The sequence below is a fragment of the Gadus morhua genome, chromosome 2 (genome assembly GCF_902167405.1).
Source record: "Gadus morhua chromosome 2, gadMor3.0, whole genome shotgun sequence".
Lineage (NCBI taxonomy): Eukaryota > Metazoa > Chordata > Actinopteri > Gadiformes > Gadidae > Gadus > Gadus morhua.
In genome coordinates this window covers 20,862,982-20,886,594 of record NC_044049.1, presented here as the reverse complement: position 1 = coordinate 20,886,594, position 23,613 = coordinate 20,862,982, and the positions used below count along the sequence as shown (strand labels likewise).

The following is a 23,613-nucleotide window of genomic DNA, read 5'->3' as shown; positions in this document are numbered from 1 at the left end:
TCCACTAGTTCTGGTTGTCCTGCGTTCAATGACTCAGTGTGTGTGTGTGTGTGTGTGTGTGTGTTTGCTAAACCACACCACTGCTGCTCTGAATTAAAATACAGACTCACGTTCCTGCAAATTACCGAGACCCTGTGTGTGTTTGTTCTCACTGTGTGTCTGACTGTGTACTGGGTGAGAGTGAATGTCTGGTTTTGTGCGTGTGTGTTTTTGTGTGTGTATGGGAGCGGGTGTGTCTGTTTTTTTATGTGTGTGTGTGCATGTGTGTGTAGTGTGGGGGGGGGGGGTCCCTCTCTCCACTAGTCGTGGTTGTCCTGTGTTCAATGACTCAGCAAATCCGAGCCGAACAACAAGGCGAGGAGCCGAGACCCCCGGGATCCTCTCCCTCTGAGGGGGGGGGGGGGGGGGGGGGGGGGGGCAGGGGCTGGCTGGCTGAGGCAGGACGTGCTGGGCTTTTTAAAGCAGCCTTCCTCCTCCTCCTCCTCCTCCCTCAGCGTGGTCTGTCCTGACTGCAGCACCTGCAGAGTAGGGGTTCATGACCCTACCGTGGGAGGCGCCTGAGGGCTGTTGTGGTTGTTTACCTTGGGCGGGGCCTGAGGGCTGTTGTGGTTGTTTACCTTGGGCGGGGCCTGAGGGCTGTTGTTGTTGTTTACCTTGGGCGGGGCCTGAGGGCTGTTGTTGTTGTTTACCTTGGGCGGGGCCTGAAGGCTGTCGTTATGTTTAGCGTGGGCGGGGCCTGGAGGCTGTTGTTATGTTTACCGTGGGCGGGGCCTGGAGGCTGTTGTTGTTGTTGCTGTAGGGCGGCAGGTGGACGTCCTCATGCACGCGGTCCAGCAGCCAGAGCAGGAACTCCAGGGCGTCGTGCTGAGAGTTCCCCCGGAACTGGGAGCCGTGCTTGGACACGGTGGACTGGGGAGAGCAGAGGGTGGAGGGTCAGACACTGGTGCCCCTACATGGTGGACTGGGAGGAGCAGAGGGTGGAGGGTCAGACACTGGTGCCCCTACATGGTGAACTGGGAGGAGCAGAGGGGTGGAGGGTCAGACACTTGTACCCCTACATGGTGGACTGGGAGGAGCAGAGGGTGGAGGGTCAGATACTGGTACCCCTACATGGTGAACTGGGAGGAGCAGAGGGGTGGAGGGTCAGACACTTGTACCCCTACATGGTGGACTGGGAGGAGGAGAGGGTGGAGGGTCAGATACTGGTACCCCTACATGGTGAACTGGGAGGAGCAGAGGGGTGGAGGGTCAGACACTTGTACCCCTACATGGTGGACTGGGAGGAGCAGAGGGGGTGGAGGGTCATACTGGCAGCCCTACATGGTGGACTGGGAGCACGTAGGGGTCCAGTTCACCAGAATCTAATCAGACTGGGGCCAGCTGAGGCTGCTTGAACAAACAACACCAACACACACAAACACAGTGTGTTTAAAATACTATTGTATGTTATCAAGCGGGCACTATTGCATCATTTATGTTTAAATTAGGACAAGTTGTCCATGCTGTTTATAATAAATCCTAAAGAAAAAAGTTTCTTTAGGATTGAAAGCCTACTGAACCATAACCCCACCAACAGCGCCATACTGAAACTGAGTCTGGATAAGCGCCTTAAATTGAGGTTTGGGTCAGATACATTGGGATTAAAAAATAGATAGATGGATTGTTTTATGCGAATGCAGAACCTTTCTAATGAGTTTACCAGGGAGAGGATCACACTCTGCATGAGTGACCCCACTTGGACGGTAATGGTCTAGTGTGTTGCCTGCTCAATAGCAGATCTGCTTTGAGGGTTTAGTGACAGCCTGTTTAAATTTGAATGGTAATTTAATTTAGAGGAAGGATCCCTTGTCTCCTCCTTACTACAAATCCAACCTGGCCTGTCAAGTCTTACTTGACTGCACTTCTTAGGACTGCCATGCAACACTTAAACCGAGTGACCACAGATGGGTAACACTTACACAAGGCTGCTTTTATTTGAACAGACAGTTTGTATATTTTTCTAAGTGCAGCCTATTATTTCTAATCCGGTTCCTAATTCCACATAATTAGGCTTTAAAGGCCGATGGCTGAAAGCTCTTCTTCCTTTTCCTTTATTTTACAAACCTCACTGTTTGTAGATGCTGCTGCACACACACACACACACACACACACACACACACACACACACACACACACACACACACACACACACACACACACACACACACACACACACCTAACACACACACACACACACACACACACACACACACACACACACACACACACACACACACACACACACACACACACACACACACACACACACACGCACACACACACACACACACACACACATGTTGTTCAGCAGTGAGCCCGGGCCATGAGGGGGACAAGTAAGAACAGGAGCCCCCTGCTGGGTTGCTACGGCGACCGCAGAGCACTGTGATGTGTGTGTGGAGGTGCTGAGGTGGAGGTAGTGATGAAGGGAAGGACGTTGAAGTGACCCTAATTAACATCAGGTCCTTCTGCAGACGCTGTTAGCCCCCTGACTCACAGTAAACCCAGAGGGCTTACCCTGCTCAGGTGTATGTACAGGTGAGGCTCAGCTACACCTACTGTGGCCTCAGTTGACGCTGTTCTCAGGTGACCTACAGGTGAGGCTGTTCTCAGGTGTGGCAGTTCTCAGGTGAGGCTCAGGACAGGTACACCTACAGGTTAGGCTGTTCTCAGGTGAGGCTGTTCTCAGGTGTACCTACAGGTGAGGCTGTTCTTAGGTACACCTCTGGTGAGAATGTTCTCAGGTGACCTACAGGTGAAGCTGTTCCCAGGTGAGGCTGTTCTCAGGTGAGGTTCAGGTACACCTACAGTTTGGGCTGTTCTCAGGTGTACCTAGAGTGAGGCTGCAGACGCCTTAAAATGCGGGCCGATATATCTACATATCCAAGCTGTGTGAATCACCAGCACTTAGGAGACTTTGGCACTGGAGACCTTCAGATCAGGGACGTCCTCTGATGGGGACATGTCAACCCGTTTACAACACTTTATTCTCCTGGTATATTGACTGGGAGCCTTATTTAAATGCACGTTGGGCTGTTAAGTCTGCTTAAAATGCAGAAAGGATGACTGTTAGAGTTCAGAGACAGAGGGCTGTGGCATCAAAGAAAGGACTTGATCCATTTCCTTTCTGATGTTGAAACGAAAGTGCAAAACGTTATCTTGAATAAGTCTGCTTCATAAATCCTGAAAAGCAAAGTTGTCAATGATGTGATAAACACCTTGAGCCGAAAATTACTCACAAACTTAACTACCAGGGTGGGAATGTTAAAAATAGAAAATAAATCCTACATCACTTTTTTTACACTTGGACATCGATAAATTGACACAATCTATTTTTTCTACATTGACTGTTGACTGCACCATGAAACAGCTCTGACTAACATGGGCGTGATGACAAGGTGGCAGCACACGTTCTTTACTTCCCCCTGCTCCAGCAGCCTACGGCCCACTCACTCAGTAACGTAGCACAACATTTAGAACCACTACAGAACACATTGAGGATGTTTTAGGCTTTTTTTTCACAACAACACAATTGTTGTTATTTGTATTGCTCATCAATGTTCTTGGTAGAGGACTGAGTGAGAACATACAATCACACACAACACACAACCACTCACAACAATCCAATGTTGTCCAATCACAAGAACTCTATTTTTATTCAGCGGGATCCATTGTTATTTATTTTTGTTGTTTTAGCTTTTTTCCTTTGTCCTAAAACCTCAATTTGGAGCCACAGCAAGCGGTGGAATTAAAGCGATCTTCACATATGCAGAGCATTCCTCCACTGAGATCTGCCCGCTCATCCCTTAAATATTTCAGAAGAATAATCAAATTATTTATTTTCGTCATTATGTCATTATGACTTTTGCTCTTTTTTATTGAGTATCAATATTGATATCTGCCATTTCCCCGGCTGTAGCCAATACAACAATTAAACATGAAACCAGGCGGCCATAGACTGTAACTTAGACCCATTTATCTGAATCAACATATAACACCTGAGTTATTAGGCTTGGGCTGCTTAGGAACGGCTTTCAAGCACACTGCACACAGCACACACCAACAACTCCACCCATACACTACCCCTCCTCAGCTACACCCCGGGCCTAGACCACCACCTTGACCTCTTCACCACCACCACCAGCCTAACCCCTTCACCACCCCACCACCTTCACCCCTACCCCACCACCTACACCACCACAACACTGCCAGATCCACCCCTACACCACCAACACCACTACACAACAATTCATACACCCCAACCACCTCCACCACCTCCACCCCTTCACCCTCAACCCCCCTACACCACCTCCCCCAACCCACACAACCCCATGTGAAGCGGTCAACCTGTACTTCCAGCAGCAGTGATGACGATAACAGCCAGCCAAACTCCAAGGCACCAATTGTCTCTGAGGTAACGGATGCTTGAGAGTCTTTGAAGCTCTTCTGATTAGTCGGTGAGGGCTGCACATAACTTATCGATCTCACCCAGGATGTGTGTGTGTGCTGGAGCTGGAGTTATAATAATAATAATAATAATACATTTAATTTAGAGGCGCCTTTCAAGACACCCAAGGTCATGTGTTCCCCAGATGGGGACGGCGATGTAATGAACAACTTGGTTAGTTTATACGCTGTACGCCAGTAGGTCTGGCCAACATGGACCCGGGCCAGCAGGAGAGAGCAGAGACACATCTCACAGAATGTGAGAGGTGGAGAATGAGGGAGTGTTGAACTGGAGGCCAGAGCATTCACTTCTGAAGCCAAATGAGAGCTTAGTTCCCCGTTGTACGATGCTTGCAGAACGAGATACAAGGCATAGCCTCCCCCCATACCCCCCACTCCCCTCTTACAAACGTATTGTATGTTGTATATCCTGACACCTAAAAAGAGTACTTAGCATGGTGTAGCATCTTATCCTAGCTATCTGTGTTGTAGACAGGGACTGGGTTAACCTAGTGATTGTTAGTGCTTGCCACTTTCCCTGCTGAGCCTTTCCATCGCACCGCGTGAGTCAGGGCCATGACACATCCTCTCAGTCCCTGAGCTTCACGGTGGCGTGTAAACATCAGATCCCATAAAGAACAGCTCTCCTACGCCCCCCTCCCCACTCACTGCCCTGTTGCTCTGCCCCAGACATCAGGACCGCTGCCCTAACGCAGACACCTTAAACCAGAACCACCGCCCTAACTCAGACACCTTCACCCAGAACCACCGCCCTAACGCAGACACCTTCACCCAGAACCACCGCCCTAACGCAGACACCTTCACCCAGAACCACCGCCCTAACGCAGACACCTTCACCCAGAACCCAGAACCACCGCCCTAACTCAGACACCTTCACCCAGAACCACCGCCCTAACGCAGACACCTTCACCCAGAACCACCGCCCTAACGCAGACACCTTCACCCAGAACCACCGCCCTAACGCAGACACCTTCACCCAGAACCCAGAACCACCGCCCTAACTCAGACACCTTCACCCAGAACCACCGCCCTAACGCAAACACCTTCACCCAGAACCCAGAACCACCGCCCTGACTCAGACACCTTCACCCAGAAATCAGGACCACCGCCCTAACGCAGACACCTTCACCCAGAACCACCGCCCTAACGCAGACACCTTCACCCTTCACCCAGAACCACCGCCCTAATGCAGACAACTTCACCCAGAACCACCGCAATAACGCAAACACCTGCACCCAGAACCCAGAACCACTGCCCTGAAGCAAACACCTTCACACAGACCTCTGAAACACCGCCCTAACGCAGACACCTTCACCCAGAATCCAGAACCACCGCCCTGACGCAGACACCTTCACCCAGAACCCTGAACCAATGTCCTGACGTAGACACGCTCACCCAGAACTCTGCTCGCCCGTATGTGAGAGTGAGCAGGTGCACGTTAACACACGTCCGAACCTTGAGGATCTGTCCATTTATAGCGCTACTGGAGGAAGCTTCTGAGTCAGGGCTGTCCGTATGCGACTCATAGGTTTGGTAAAACCAAGGCAGAGCGTTGGCCGCTGCTAAACACACATTAGGAATATACTGGATGTCGACGGATCACCAGCTGCCCAGTCTGGGAACACGTCCGCGAGAGGGGGGGGAGGGGCGGGGGGGCCAGGAGGCCTAACGGGGTCAGAGAACAGACCAGTGTTGCATGTCCCCTCCCCTGTGATGTCCTGACTATGAGACTCTGCTTGTGATTAAAGGGATGAGATACTTTGATCTGGGGAACTGTGCAGAAAGGTGTCAATTAAAAACCACTGAATATTGAATGTTTATAGTTTCAGGAATGCACACTTTTTTTAACATATTCTTGGCTGCTTGTCGGACATGCGTAGTAATATAAGGGATCACTTGGAGAGGTCTGCCCAGGCCAGACGTGGATCACTAATAGACTAAACTATGAAGACCAGACGGGTCAGAAATCCTTTCCTCTACGGCTCCTCAGGCTGTCTGATGGGGTAACCAGTACAAACCAGTAAGTTATGGGGTAACCAGTACAAACCTGTAGGTTATCAGGTAACCAGTTCAAACCAGTAGGGTATGGGGTAACCCGTACAAACCAGTAGGGTATGGGGTAACCAGTACAAACCAGTTGGGTATGGGGTAACCGTTAGAAACCAGTAGGGTATTGGGTAACCAGTACAAACCAGTGCGGTATGGGGTAACCAGTACAAACCAGTAGGGTTTTGGGGTAACCAGTACAAACCAGTAGGCTATGGGGTAACCAGTACAACCCAATAGGGTATAAGGTAACCAGTACAAACCAGTAGGATATGGTGTTACCATTACAAACCAATGGGGTATGGGGTAACACTTACAAACCAGTAGGGTATCGGGTAACCACTACAAACCAGTGGGGTATCGGGTAACCAGTACAAACCAATGGGGGCTCGGTGAGATATTGACACATGCTGGGGATAAAGGCACCTTGGAGAAGGGCCCCTCTAACCACAGCAGCATCACTTGGTTACAACAATAACCAATTACTAAACCAGGGTTAAACACCGGTGGCCAATCACAGGAAGGTACTGCCTGTGTCCTAACATACCTGTGATGGAGCAAGAGCGTCGTGGTGGGGGGGTTTGGCTCCTTGCCCAGAGGCTGTGGGCTCGAACGCCAACGTTCACAGCCTAGCCTGGAGAGGTCCTGGAACAGAGCGGCCCTAATCCTGCCTCCTACTTCATGGTCTACAATAATGAGGCTCTGAGGACAGAAGTGTCTTCTAATAACTGAATAGTAAAACTTCTGCTAGGCTGTGGACTTTATGTTGGTTCTACTTCTCTTCAAACCGATGAACTACTGGAGAGGTAGGGGGTACATTCCTGGATAAGTCAAGGCCTCCCTCTCTCTCTCTCTCTCTCTCTCTCTCTCTCTCTCTCTCTCTCTCTCTCTCTCTCTCTCTCTCTTACCCTGAAGTCAAGGCCCCTGTTTGTCTCCCTCCCCTCTCTTTCATCCCCGCCCTCCCACTCTCTCCCTCTGGTCTCTCTGACCGGCTCTCTCTCTCCTCAGGCCTCTGCTGTTATGGAAACCAGGATTCTCTCTGGTGAGTTACTGCTCGAGCTGCAGGCCTCCCTCCATCTCTCCACACACACACACACACACACACACACACACACACACGCACACACACACACACACACACACACACACACACACACACACACAGACACACACACACACACACACACACACACACACACACACAGGGGGGAATAGAAAGAGAGGGGAGAGAGACGGGGTAGAGAGGCAGTAGGGGAGAGACAGAAGGGGGAGGGGGGGAGAGACAGAGAGAGGGGACACACACACACACACACACACACAGACACACACACACACACACACACACACACACACACACACACACACACACACACACACACACACACAGTACTGGGTATCGACCGCTAACGGCGTCCCAGAGCAGGATGCACCCTCACCCCCCCACCCCTCACCCCCTCATCCCTACCTGCACCTCAATCACTACGCTGCCTTTGAATAATCATTAAGGATAAGGCGTCGGCTAAATGAGTAAAGCGGCCGTTAGGTGGGAGGAGACAGAGGAGAAGGTGAGAGAGGAGAGCCCGGAACCTCCCGGCGTTTCCACTGTGATGTGCGTCACATGGGACCTCAGCGGAAGACATGTTGACACAGCAGATAAACCAGCAGCGAGAGCTGGAGAAAAACACTTTGTCATACTTAATAACCACACACACAAACACACGCGCGCGCGCGCACGCACGCACGCACGCACACACACACACACACACACACACACACACACACACACACACACACACACACACACACACACACACACACACACACACACACACACACACACACACACACACACAAACACACACCAGGTGCTCCAGAATGTGGCAGCGGGCCAGGTGTCCTGGATAGCAGCTCTCTGCTTTGTTCCCTGCTGCTCTACGCCTTATCAAGCAGCCGCCATCTTGGTTCAAAAGGCTAGGGCGGAGAGAGGTAGGGAGAGAGGTAGGGAGGGAGGGGGAGAGAGAGGTAGGGATGGGAGGGGGGGAGTGAGGTAGGGAGGGAGGGGGGGAGAGAGGTAGGGAGGGAGGAGGGGAGTGAGGTAGGGATGGGAGGGGGGGAGTGAGGTAGGGAGGGAGGAGGGGAGAGAGGTAGGGAGGGAGGAGGGGAGTGAGGTAGGGATGGGAGGGGGGGAGTGAGGTAGGGAGGGAGGAGGGGAAAGAGGTTGGGGGGGAGAGAGGTAGGAAGGGAGGGGAGGGAGAGAGGTAGGGGGGAGAGGGGGAGAGAGGTAGGGGGGAGAGGGGGAGAGAGGTATGGGGAGGGAGAGGTGAGGTGGGACGGAGAGAGAGGAGGGCTGGGAGGGAGAGAAGACGAGAGGCGGGTGGGTTGCTTGGAGAAAGAAAGTGGAGGGAGAGCGAGAGAGGGAGGGAGTCGGGATGGGAGTAGAGAGGGTGGAGAGAAAATAGAGTCACAGATAAAGAACAAATAATAAGAGAGAGGGAGAGAAAATAGAGTCATAGATAGAATACGTAAAAAGAGAGAGGGAGAGAAAATATAGTCAGGTAAAGAATAAGTAGAAAGAGAGAGGAAGAGAAAATAGAGACATGTATATAAAGAATAAGTAGAAAGAGAGAGGGAGAGAAAAGAGAAGAAGAAAGTTAGGAAGGAGACAGAGAGGGGGAGAGAGAAGCGAGGAGATGAACAGAGAGAGGGAGAGAAACAGAGAGACCGGAAGAGAGAGAGCTGGAGGGAGAAAGAAAGTTTTGGGGTGAGAAAGAGAGAGGGGGTGGATGAGAGTGGAAAGAGACAGAGACAGAGAGGGGGGAGAGACAGAAAGGGGGAGAGTCAGAGAGACAGAGAGGGGGTAGAGTAGGAGAGAGAGGGGGGCCGAGGGAGAGAGAGAGAGAGAGAGAGAGAGAGAGAGAGAGAGAGAGAGAGAGAGAGAGAGAGAGAGAGAGAGAGAGAGGGGGTAGAGGGGGAGAGAGAGGGGGGGAGAGAGAGGGGGAGCCTCTGTTGGCACATTAAACTTGATTCAAACTAGTTCAACTACCGTGCAGCAGGTCTTTACCCCTCGGGCAAGGTGGGTGAAAACATATTACCTCCTCGTCTCAGAAGGTATAAACTACCTGTCTCTGAAACCACCGCTGTACAGATGAATTACATTATTACATATTACTCCCTTCAGCGGCAACACAATACTTCATCTTTTGATTCAATGTGCTTCAGTCAGTACAGAGTTTGTGTACAACATAACAGTGAAACTCCATAAAAGTACTTTACTACATATACATTCACAGGGCTGAGCCAGAGGCCTGAAGCCTCATCAGCACCACTAAGTGATGGAGAAGTGATATTGATATTGGTCATGGATGTTTTTGAGAAGCCAGTGGAGACGTGAGCGATGATTTGATCACCCTCACCGGTACTGGCCTTAATGCCAGTTCATCTTTAGTTTATAACCCAGCAATATCCTGGGACCGCATATGGGTTTCAGAGCCACAGGGAGGGGACCCTGATATAGAGAGGACCCTGATATACAGAGGGTGTGGGTACCCTGATATAGACCCTGATACAGAGAGGGTGTGGGGACCCTGATACAGAGAGGGTGTGGGGACCCTGATATACAGAGGGTGTGGGGACCCTGATACAGAGAGGGTGTGGGGACCCTGATACAGAGAGGGTGTGGGGACCCTGATATAGACCCTGATACAGAGAGGGTTTGGGGACCCTGATACAGAGAGGGTGTGGGGACCCTGATATAGACCCTGATACAGAGAGGGTTTGGGGACCCTGATACAGAGAGGGTTTGGGACCCTGATATAGACCCTGATACAGAGAGGGTTTGGGGACCCTGATACAGAGAGGGTTTGGGGACCCTGATACAGAGAGGGTTTGGGGACCCTGATACAGAGAGGGTGTGGGGACCCTGATATAGAGACCCTGATACAGAGAGGGTTTGGGGACCCTGATACAGAGAGGGTGTGGGGACCCTGATATAGACCCTGATACAGAGAGGGTTTGGGGACCCTGATACAGAGAGGGTTTGGGACCCTGATATAGACCCTGATACAGAGAGGGTTTGGGGACCCTGATACAGAGAGGGTTTGGGGACCCTGATACAGAGAGGGTTTGGGGACCCTGATACAGAGAGGGTGTGGGGACCCTGATATAGAGACCCTGATACAGAGAGGGTTTGGGGACCCTGATACAGAGAGGGTGTGGGGACCCTGATATAGACCCTGATACAGAGAGGGTTTGGGGACCCTGATACAGAGAGGGTGTGGGGACCCTGATATAGACCCTGATACAGAGAGGGTTTGGGGACCCTGATACAGAGAGGGTGTGGGGACCCTGATACAGGATGGGTTTGGGGACCCTGATACAGAGAGGGTGTGGGGACCCTGATATAGAGACCCTGATACAGAGAGGGTTTGGGGACCCTGATACAGAGAGGGTGTGGGGACCCTGATATAGACCCTGATACAGAGAGGGTTTGGGGACCCTGATACAGAGAGGGTGTGGGGACCCTGATATAGACCCTGATACAGAGAGGGTTTGGGGACCCTGATACAGAGAGGGTGTGGGGACCCTGATATAGACCCTGATACAGAGAGGGTTTTTCTCTGTGAAGCGAGGTGCAGTTTGAGGTCTCTGGGTCGAGTCATGCCTCCCGTTGTAAACAACCTGCACTTATTCTTCCGTTATCGCACTTTCTCAGCACCCTGGGATTATTGTCCGCTCTGCAGTTCGTGTTACCCCATAATTATACACACGGGTTAGGCACAAGCTACACCGGCTCTTTAGAGGGACCGGGACGCTACACTTACACACTAAAGAGTACAATTACACCTGGGAACTGCAGCCACACACCTGAGATCAGCCAAACTAACATCCACTTATATGAATACATATAATAATACCGTATATCATTCATTTGTCATGTCTTCTGTGTGTGCGTGTTGGCTGGCACACACACACACACACACGCACACGCACGCACACACACACACACACACACACACACACACACACACACACACACACACACACACACACACACACACGCACACGCACACGCACACACACACACACACACACAAACAGAAACTCTCATGTGCGGTTCGGTTTCTTGGCTGTGAAAGCAGATTTTTTTACAACCACAACATATTTCCGAAGAAAGCGGATAGTTCAGTCTTGCATGTGGAGATATTACAAAAACACTCTGTAAGCTCCGGGACACAAAACGCAACGCAAAACTATTTGTCAGCAGTTGTGATGGAAGAGACAATAAGAGAAGATCACTTTAAGAATGTTTTTTGTGAGCCACTTGTATGACAAAACAACAAAAAAAAGATTAATTAATAACCAGTGAAGGGCGCACGTCTTTACGCAGCGAGATATGAACCTCTGAACTAAACACCGTCAGAGTGTTTCTGATCGAGACCCCGTTCCACCCACCAGACCGACCTGACCCGTCAGACCCACCAGACCCTTCAGATCCACCAGACCCTTCAGACCCTTCAGACCCTCCAGACCCCCCAGACCCTTCAGACCCCCCAGACCCTCCAGACCCACCAGACCCTCCAGACCTTCCAGACCCACCAGACCCACCTTGAAGCCCACGGACAGCTGCGGGGTGTAGTCGAGGGTCCAGAGCGCGCGGACCAGCAGCGCCAGGTGCTCAGTCACCTCCCCGGTCCTGGTCCCCTCCTGACCCCCCGGCCCGTCCCCCAGCCCCCCAGGACCCAGGTCCGTCTTGTACCGCTCCAGGCCCAGGTACTCGGCCAGCAGGTCGGTGTTGCTCAGGCACTGGACGACGGCGTTCATGAAGCAGGTGTTCCCGTGGTTCTTCAGCCCCAGGACCCCGGGTGTCTGGTCCCCGTAGTACCAGAACAGCTTCTCCCGCCCCGAGGACCGGTGGGACCCCGAGGTGGCGGTCGTGGTGGTGGTGCAGGTCTTCTTGAGGAGCTGGTCCCCCGGCCCCCCCGGTGGATCCTCCTCCCTCAACATCTTCCCGGAGTTGGCCAGGAGGGTGCAGGGGGTCCCATCCCGGAACCCCCCGTCATCATCCTCCGTCTCCCGCCTCCCGTCGTCCATGTCTCCTCCAAAGTGCGATAAAGTTCCCAAAGTTCTCATGATCTTGTTCATGAAGCCCCCGACGAACCGGAACGATCTCCTCCGGAACAGCTTCCCGTTCTTAGAGCTCTTCTCCCGACGCGCTCCCGGCTTCCCTCGGACCCCCTTCTCCATGTCCGTCCGTCCTGTGGTCCCCTCCCGGGTCCGGATGACTAGAGTCCGCTAATAAGAAGAACCATCCAAAGAATCGTTCGCTCTAAAGCGCCGAGGTGTCACTACTGCTCCGTCTGTAAGACGTACCATGGCAGCGGTGAGCAAGGTGCTAGCCGGCAGCGTCGAAGATCACAGACCGGTACATTCCGCTACTTACTCTCGGATTCATTAACTCCCGGTGCCAGCCCGTGTCACCGACCAGCCCCCCCGTGACGCGCCGTCCGCTCCGAGGCGCGCCGCTGCATGCGTGAACGCGCTTCTCCCAGTGGGCTCCCACTGCACTTCGCACTGAGCTTCGTACTGGGAAAGGACTCGCCCATTCATCTAGTTGTCTCTACACCACTCAATAAATAACGTCCTTCCAAATACACACAGAAAAGGAAAATCACGCAATATGCAAACGTTATTCGTTAAAAAAATCTCAGTTTGTTAAATACGTTTGAAAATAATTCATCCTTTTCCGTGGAAATCGTTTTATTTTGTGACAAAAACTACTCTCGGACTTCACCATTATGCAGAGATATTCCAGCAGAAAGGCTGATCAGAGCTGCCCTGGTGAGACGCCCCCTGGTAGTCCACAACGCCCAATGTCAGGGGGAGCAGGAGTCGATTCAGGGACCGCCTGCAGCCCCACGTCCCTTCAGAGCGTGCCTAGTTCATTAGGCAGAGAAGAAAAGGTTCAGATTAGGAAGTTTAGTGGTTTCATGAACAGTATTTTCATAAGCGGGCGTGCGTGCGTGTGTGTGCATGCGTGCATTTATGTGTGTGTGTGTGTGTGTGTGTGTGTGTGTGTGTGTGTGTGTGTGTGTGTGTGTGTGTGTGCGCGCGCGTGTGTGTTTGCTGTAAAGACAAGGGTTCGAGAGGTGAGCGGTGAGAGAGAGACAAGCAGAGAGAGAGAGAGAGAGGTGTGGGGTATATAATATAGTAGGGTAGAGTACAATAGAGTAAAGCAGAGCAGAGTATTATATGTTAGACTAGACGGTAGGGTCGAGTATAGTCTAGCATAAAGTAGGGTAGAATGGAGTAATGTGGAGCCTACGTTCCAATACCCCAAAAAGATTAAGATTTAGTATGTCCCAATACAGCATGCCAATAATACCAGGATGTTGTACAAAATCTGCCAATATGTTGGCAAGAAAATTTCATATGTGTTCTGATCATGTAAAGACATGTCTCTTTAGAGCATATTGGACTCCCCTTTATACTGCCCCCTTATGGGGTAAGTTAAAAAAACCAAGTATGCACAGACTTCAGGTTGCTTACAGTGATTGTTTTAGGATCTTACTTAAAAAGCCAAGGTGGAGTAGGGCAAGTCAGCAATTTGTGAATGCAGGAGTTAACACCTTACAAGCTTTATTTAGGAACCTTATGCACAGATTTATCGGTCACTTGAATGACTCAAAGAATGTAATTATAATTGCTGTCGAACCCAAGTTATAGTGCAGTACACTACCAGTCATACCTTTGGAGACATTGGTATAAGTGCCTTTTATAAGAGACAGGAATGTTTTTATTCTACTGTGTGTTGTCTATTTTTTGTTTTGTATGTCTTTTAAAATGGACCTTGAGTCTAATAATAAAAGTTGATGATGAGGATGAAAATCCAGTTGCATTTCGCAATATGCAAGCCATCATGCTTTTGTCTATTCCCACAATCCTCTGCGCAGCTCCTATGGCGATTCGTGATGGGGGGCATGATGGGGGGCACTACAGGTATCCTCATCAGTGACATCACCTGTAGTTTGTCCCGATCGTATGCACACTGTGTGCAACAGTATGTATCTGCAGTGTGTACTACATGTAAAAAGAAAAAGTATGACATTTGGAACGCAGCCTCCTGGAGACAGATCTCCAACATGGAGCCCCAGGCCCTGTTCCATTATGGACTAACTTCAGCCCCTGGTCCAGCTGGTCCTGGTGTTTGCAGGGGAGCAGCAAGAGTCAACTAGTGGAGGGTGGCAGCCAGCTAGCTGCAGGGTCTCCGGTAGAGTAGAATCAAGTAGAATAGAGTAGGGTACAGCATGATAGAGTGGAAATGAGTAGACTACAGAGTAGAGTACCGGAGGGAAGAGTAAAGATGAGTTAAGTAGAAAACAGTGTCTACAGGCTGAGGAAATGTCTTCTTTATTGTAAAGAACCTAATAAGCTTAAATGTTAAGTAATTTCAAACTAAACCAGATTGAAACAAAGAGCTTCTCTGTGTGCTTCTTTTGCTACATTGCTTGTTACATAAATAATGAACCATTTTAAATAATATCAGGCTGAACAAACGGAGGGAACTTTAGATGTAAATATACAGATGGCCTATTGTTTATTCATTAAAGAGAGAGAGAAAGAGAGAGAGAGAGAGAGAGAGAGAGAGAGAGAGAGAGAGAGAGAGAGAGAGAGAGAGAGAGAGAGAGAGAGAGAGAGAGAGAGAGAGAGAGAGAGAGAGAGAGAGAGAGAGAGAGAGAGAGAGAGAGTAAGAGAGAGAGAGAGAGAGAGATATTGGACGAACAGTTGTCTTCAGTCTAAATTCTAAGATGGAGAGCGAAGTCCATCTGGCTGCGGAGGCATGGTCATGCTGTCTGCTACAAAAACAAACACCAGCCCTACCTAACCAAGCACCACAGAGCAGGACTAACACCAGCCCTACTTTACCCAGGACCACGTACTAACACCAGCTCACCTTACCCAGCACCACGTACTTACACCAGCCCTACCGCAGAACCATGTAGCAGGACCAGAACTACTGGAGTCAGAGCTTCCACATCTGGCCAGGCTGTGCTTCAGGTGAGACAGACAGACAGATAGACAGACCGGCTGGACTGGTGAAAGGCCACTGTGTCCTGTGATACAGTAGAACTCTGTCTATAGATAGACAGTTAGTTCGAACCTCAGCTTTGTGTGTGTGTGTGTGTGTGTTGTCTTAGTGGTAAGAAAGGCAACTGAACAAAAAATGTTTCACTTTCACAAAGATACAACCTTCGGCAAAACCCAATACAGTTTCTCCAGAGATGGTTTCAAGTTATCCAAACAACCACATAATAACCTGAAAAGGAAATATACGTTTTAAAATCGCCCAGGAGGAAATCAACCAGTAAAACGTAAAACGCATTCTAGCAAAATCAGGGCATGTGTTTCAGACACAAAAGAACAGGAAATAGAAGATAAAAAGGCCCCTGGTGAAATGGGTCTAGATATGCTAAACCAGTCAGGCTGCCAAAGGTAATGATTGAACCTCCATCAGAGGCTCTGCGGACGGGAAGGAAGCAGAAGGGAACAGTGGGCGATTCCTGGCTCTGGATTCAAGAGACCCTGGACGGAGGCTGCTGCCGCCTCCGTGTTTAACAAGCACCTAGGATGGCTCCGTGACAGACAGAAGAGGAGTCACACGACGCGGACCAGCGACCCGCTCCCCGGAGAACGGCTATTTCCACCCGTGTCCTATTTAAGACTCTCCCAGACCCACTTCCACACAGACCTCCAAAGTCGTACCAGTGAGCAGTAGCTGGAGGCACCAGAGGGCCACACACAAGTAGAGTAGTATGTCAAAATATCTGAACTCTATTAATGTCCTCGAACAGATGATAATAACACTAAGGCTCGGCAGGTCCTCAATAAGTGAGGAAGGAAAATGTGAGTAGAATCCACAAAGAGCCCTCTCTGATGACCCAGCCCACCACATCAGAGATAGAGCAGATCAGATATGGAGTAATGCCAGCGGAAATCAGGGGGATGTGTGTCATGTTCATGCTGGTGGTCTGTTTATGTGACGCCACTCGTCCTACCTTGCTGCCAAACTAAGGGCATTTTGAGACAAGGTTTCCTGGGTGAATATATGCCCACTTATGATGCACTTAAGGTTAAGGTTCCCACACTGTAATTATTTATTAGGTTGTAGAAACCTCACCTTTCATGGCTTAGGCCTGTCCAACAGCCATATTTAAGATGACCACTCTCAGTGGTCTTAAAGCTCCCTCTACTGGTGTTATAGCTCCTCTCCTGGATTTATAGCTCCTCTGGTGGTTTTATAACGGTTAAAGCGCCCTCTAGTAGTGTTATAGCGCCCTCTAGTGGTGTTATAACTGTTATAGCGCCCTCTGGTGGTGTTATAGCGCCATCTAGCGGTGATCTCGACGCTTTACATCTCGACATTTCATTGTAACGACCATTTTAAAATAACACTAAAAGAAATTGGTCTTCAGCAGTGCTTAATTTGAGGGGGAGCAAGGGGGAGCGCGCTCCGGAAGCTCTGACGTGCGCTCCGCCAGCTGGATCTGGAGTGTGTGTGTGTGTGTGTGTGTGTGTGTGTGTGTGTGTGTGTGTGTGTGTGTGTGTGTGTGTGTGTGTGTGTGTGTGTGTGTGTGTGTGTGTGTGTGTGTGTGTGGGGGGGGCTAATACTGTGTGCATGTGTGTGTTTTGTTCAGATGTGCAGCAAGAGAGGTTGGACTTGGAGTGACGCGAGTCGGGTGAGTGATGTGTGATAAATCTGCGAGGAGTTAGCGAAAGTGGCTGCGGAGAAGAGGGGCAAGAAGGCCAAAATGAACGTTATTATTATTATGGTTTTTGTGGTATTCTGGTATTGTTCTGGTTCATAATATGTATCTATTTGTTAACGTGGCCAAGTTGTCATGCCAGATTGTTGTTCTAACTAGGCCTACTATAATCTATGAGGTAGCCTATTTATTTGTTTTCATCTTTTGATGCGACGGAGATCCATTTTCAAGGACTTGGTGTATTTTGTTGTGTTGAGAATACAATGACACAATGACGCACCTGCGAGTGCATGACATTATTCCTCAACTGTTGGTAAACAACGGTAAACTTTATACTGGGTACATCCCCATTCACGAGGCTTTAGTAGGCTAATTTCTGGCGATATTGACTAAATAAGTGTGGGTTGTTCGAAAGCGCCCACCAGAGCCGCCGCCCCCCCCCCCCCCGCCGCTTTTTTTCTACTCGTCCACAGCGCTCCGGGAGCTCCCACTTGACAAATTAAGCACTGGTCTTCAGTGTTATTGTGAACGAAAATGCAACAGACCAACAACGTTGGCACGATTGCCACATTAACAAACTGTATGTTTATGTGGTTATCTCCAGGATGATTTTTTCCATAGATGCCAACAGGGTCGTCATCAGCGCTTATTGGTTACATCAATAACACTGCCGGTGAAGGGTTACTTCACTCGGTAATGGATAGTGATTTTACACACACACACACACACACACACACACACACACACACACACACACACACACACACACACACACACCACACACACTCACACGCACACGCACACACGCACACACACGCACACGCACACTCGCACACGCACACACACACACACACACACACACACACACACACACACACACACACACACACACACACACACACACTATTATCTATTTACATGAAAATCTTCGAGATTCACACTGTTATTGCAATAAATAATAATAATATATGCAAGAAAAACACAACAAGGGTACATACTAGACCAGGGGTCACCAACCTTTTTGAACCTGAGAGCTACTTCATGGGTACTGAGTCATACGAAGGGCACCCAGTTTGATACACTCTTCTGAAATAACCAATTTGCTCAGTTTGCCTTTAGTTATATATTCTGTCAAGCGATTAAAATATTTAATAATGTCATAGTTAACTCACGATTTTTATTTCTATGCTAAATATCCTTTGATTTATTTTTCCCATTAATTTTTCTAATTTTAATGCTCTTATCAACATGGAGAAGTGCATCGGCTTGCCTTGTGCAAATGTTTTTTTATTGATAACAACATTGGCATATACTGACCAAAACAGGACGATACAAAATAAAATAAAAAATAAATTGCGTTAATCGCGCAATATTTTTGTTAACGACGTTAAAAATGGTTTGCGTTAACGGCGTTAATAACGCGTTGAACTGACAGCACTAATTATTAATATTGATTAATGATACTCATCTATGTGAAGAAACTGATCATGTTAATGATTTCTCACATTAATTATCAACAATGACTTAAAAAAGTTGGGAAAGAGTTGTTCAAGAATGAGCTGTGCTATTTTCCGAACAGGCCTTCGGGCGCCTCATATACGGTCTTTTCGGGCGCCCTGGTGCCCGCGGGCACCGTGTTGGTGACCCCTGTACCAGACCCTATCAGGACTTCATACAAAGTCTTGACATTGATTATTGGACCATTCCGTTAGCCTACTAAATTTAGCAACAAAAACGACTGAAAGCGTAAACATTCAGGCCTATAGACCATTGAAGTAAAGATTCCTCCTCTTACTGGGAACAGTGGAATATAGAGGGCCTTTCAAACGGAACCAACTGGTTACAATAATTTACTAATATTAAATATTTAATTCGGTAAGGTAGCCTATAATTGCATGAGGGGATGCATAACTAGACCTCACTAGATCAGGTGGGTAAAGCCCTGTTTATAAGTATGAAATTAGTTCGCCATTTATAAATGAAATGAATTCAAAGCAGCACAATGTGATTGTTAAGCTTTTAATTATTTTATAGCTCATTTCCCATCTTTAAGCCCCAGGGCTTGAAGAGTTTTCCATAAGCTTCTTAATAAACCAATCAGATCCGCGGTTATTTCTGTTTTCCGTCGGGTCATGAATCAACTCCTCCAACGACGTTCAACAAAGAGCGCTTCACGTCAGAGAACGCGCTCTCTGCCGGCCGATCCGAGGGAATGGTGGAGGTCTTCAGACCACCCAGACGGACCCTGAGGGACGCACATGTGGCTTTGAACCCCAACCCTGTACTGACGACACACGAGACCCTAATGCTGCCCTGGACTCATAACTCTGCCACCGCCCGATGCCCACGGTTGCGCTAATGAAAGAGGGCCTTCACTAATGAAAGAGGGTCTTCACTTCCACGCCGCGGCGACCTTTCGCTATTCATTGAGAAAACGGACATGAAAGAGACAACGAAATGTTGGATATGCGTGGTCCAACATCCGCCATCATGTGTGGAAGATTTATCTCTTTTATCCATTGGAGAGCGAACACAAGTTTCTATTATGCCGGTGATCCTCAGGTCCAGCTAGCCCTGGAGCCCTCCGTCTGTTCAGTCAGCTGCAGGGGCCACTTTTAACCAAAAGAGGGCAACATTTAGTAGGATATGACGGCAGGGAGTCAGCACCACTAGCCTGAGAACTAGCCACAGTACCAACCGCATTCGAAAACTATGGAAGCATATATGTAGCAAAATTCAAATGGCAATGCAATTTGGAATTACATTATGCATTTGACGATTCATTATGCAATTTTATAATGTAATTTGTAAATACGTTATTCAAAGTGTATTTTAATATGCAAAGTGACAATGCAATCCTCAATTAAATTTGCAAAAGTTATAACAATACAAATAGAATAACACTTTGTCAAATTATTTGAGTTCCTTTATACAAATTGAAAAGCTATAGCGTCCCCGTGATTGCAATCCACTTCGCCACGCTCCGTGTGTTGCGATATTCAAATTACATTTCAATCCGCAAAACGAACGCTTTGCAAAAGATTTGGCAAAACGGAATCCAAAGAGGAATCCAAAGAGGAATCCAAAGAGGAATCCAAAGAGGAATACAAATAGGAATCCAAAAAGTCAATATGCAAAGTGGCAAACCTATCAGCCAATCAGCGTCTGGGCGGCAACTACGTCACTTGCTCGTAATTTCCTTGTTCCCTTCTAGTTCGTAGCCTATGGTCACCAATGGAGATTATTGATATGCTCCGAAGTTTGGCCGATGATGTGGAGAACAATCGAGTTGAAGACACAGATGCAGTAGATAGAGTGCGTGTTCTGGGAGATAGGATAGACGACTTATCCTCACTGGTACGTTTTGACGCCAGTGTGGTATACACAAAGATTTCCCAAGTGCTACAGGCACTGGGTGCAAAACATAGGGTCGGGAGACCCACCGTCTCCACCCACTCCTCACCTACAAAGCTCTCCACAACCTAGCCCCCAGTTACCTCTGCGACCTCCTCCAAGAATACACTCCCTCCCGCTCCCTCCGCTCAACCTCTGCTGGACTACTATGTATCCCCACATCACGACTCATTACGAATGGGTGCCCGGTCATTCAGCTGTTCAGCACCCAGGCTCTGGAACTCCCTCCCCCCACACATAAAACAGTCATACACCATTACAACCTTCAAGTCACAACTCACCTGTTCAAACTCGCACACAACGTCTAACTGATCACTGTCTTGATTGTTTGTTTGTTAGGGGTCCAAGCCAACAGGTTGGATCCCTATTGTTTTTGTAAGGATTTTTATTAGGGGTCCAAGCCAACAGGTTGGATCCCTATTGTTTTTGTAAGGATTTTTATTATACTTCCCATCTAGAAGTGGTACCACAGCCCAAACCGTAAATGGTGCACACGCGCCAATTGCATCACTAGATCCAGGTCCGTGAACACTACGCAGACGACAAAATCCAGACATGCCGGCCACTAGGTGGCGCTATACCAAGGAATACGCGTTTTGGGCTATAACTCCCACACCGAACCTCCAAGAGTCCAAAAACTTGTACACACAGATGCACTGGAGTCTGCTGCATCTTTTGGCCTAGGCCACGCCCATTTGCGTCTAGAAATATTTTTCGCAAAATCGCGAAAACCGCAAAACAGTTTTTTCCCTACTCCTCCCACATTTCTTGACCAATCGACACCAAACTTTGCACACGACATCTTCAGACGCACACGCAAAGAATGCATGAAACACTTTTTTGATGCGACCTTTGACGACGAAACGGTAGCGTTTTGAATATTGGTTTATGAGCTAAATTAGACGTGGAAAATCAAAAATCCAAAGAAATCCAAAATTAGACATCGGATCGAGTCCAAGTTTTACACGCATGTTGGTGTTAACCTTAATGTCGTTCGATAAAAAATTTGGAAAATTTCGCCATTAGGGGGCGCAATAAACGAGGAAATTGTATATCTTCTACAAAATTTCGCCGCGAAAACGCTACACTGACTTCTCGCTACTCCTACCACAGTCAAATCCTTTGTATCCACAGGTTCAGGGTAGCGTTTTGAACACATGCTTCGCGTTGTGCCGGCGAAACGCACATTTCTTGTCGCGTTGTGCCGGCGAAATGCACACTTCTTGGACCCCTGCATAACTGCCTGCAGTTCTAGTTATTATACTTCCCGCGCTAAAAGTGGGTCCACAGCCCAAACCGTAAATGGTGCCGACACGCCAATTGCATGACTAGATCCAGGTCCGGCACCGCTACTCAGATAACAAAATCCAGACACGCCGGCCACTAGGTGGCGCTATACCAAGGAAAGACGCGTTTGGGGCTATAACTCCCACACCGAACCGCCCACATTCAAAACCTTGTACACACATATTCACTGGAGGCTGCTGCATCTTTTGGCATAGGCCACGCCCATTTGCGTGTTGAATTTTTTTTCGCAAAATCGCGAAAACCGCAAAACTATTTTTTCCCTACTCCTCCCACATTTCTTGACCAATCGACACCAAACTTTGCCCACGACATCTTCAGACGCACACGCAAAGAATGCTTGAAACACTTTTTTGATCCGACCTTCGATGACGAAACGGTAGCGTTTTGAATATTGGTTTATTAGCTAAATTAGACGTGGAATATCAAAAATCCAAAGAAATCCAAAATTAGACATCGGAACGAGTCCACATTTTACACACATATTGGTGCTAACCTTACTGTCGTTCGATAAAAATTTCGCCATTAGGGGGCGCAATAAACGAGGAAAATGTATATCTTCTACAAAATTTTGCGGCGAAAACGCTACACTGACGTCTCTTTACTCCTACCACAGTCAAATCCTTTGTATCCACAGGTTCAGGGTAGCGTTTTGAACACGTGCTTCGCGTTGTGCCGGCGAAACGCACATTTCTTGGCGCGTTGTGCCGGCGAAATGCACACTTCTTGGACCCCTGCATAACTGCTTGCAGTTCTAGTTTTGTCTTGTTTTTGTTTTATTTATTTATTTATTAGGGGTCCAAGCCAACAGGTTGGGTCCAAGCCAACAGGTTGGATCCCTATTGTTTTTGTAAGGATTTTTATACTTCCCGCGGTGAAAGTGATACTACAGCCCAAACCGTAAATGGTGCACACGCGCCAATTGCATGACTTGATCCAGAATCGGCACCGCTACTCAGATAACAAAATCCAGACACGCCGGCCCCTAGGTGGCGCTATACCAAAGAATACGCGTTTGGGGCTATAACTCCCACACCGAACCTCCCAGAGTCCAAAAACTTGTACACACAGATGCACTGGAGTCTGCTGCATCTTTTGGCCTAGGCCACGCCCATTTGCGTCTAGGAATATTTTTCGCTAAATCGCAAAAACCGCAAAACTGTTTTTTCGCTACTCCTCCCACATTTCTCGACCAATCAACACCAAACTTTGCACACGACATCTTCAGACGCACACGCAAAGAATGCACGAAACACTTTTTTGATGCGACCTTTGACGACGAAACGGTAGCGTTTTGAATATTGGTTTATTAGCTAAATTAGACGTGGAATATCAAAAATCCAAAGAAATCCAAAATTAGACATCGGATCGAGTCCAAATTTTACACACATGTTGGTGTTAACCTTAACGTCGTTCGATAAAAAAATCGGAAAAATTCGCCATTAGGGGGCGCAATAAACGAGGAAATTGTATATCGTCTGCAAAATTTCGCCGCGAAAACGCTACACTGACTTCTCGCTACTCCTACCACAGTCAAATCCTTTGTATCCACATATTCAGGGTAGCGTTTTCAACACATGCT

At 48.6% G+C, this 23,613-nt stretch overlaps 1 protein-coding gene across 1 annotated transcript in view; it reads right to left on the bottom strand.

Moving 5' to 3' along the window:
• Positions 1 to 13,099, bottom strand: part of usp43b (ubiquitin specific peptidase 43b) — a 56,160-nt gene extending 43,061 nt beyond the window's left edge. Inside the window, exons 1-2 of the mRNA XM_030379823.1 lie at positions 12,157 to 13,099; positions 760 to 909 (exon numbers count right to left, since the gene is read on the bottom strand). Of these exons, the coding sequence (XP_030235683.1) occupies positions 760 to 909; positions 12,157 to 12,795 (789 nt within the window). The 5' untranslated portion in view covers positions 12,796 to 13,099. The remainder of the gene's footprint in view (positions 1 to 759; positions 910 to 12,156) is intronic.
• Between the last annotated feature and the right edge of the window lie 10,514 nt (positions 13,100 to 23,613).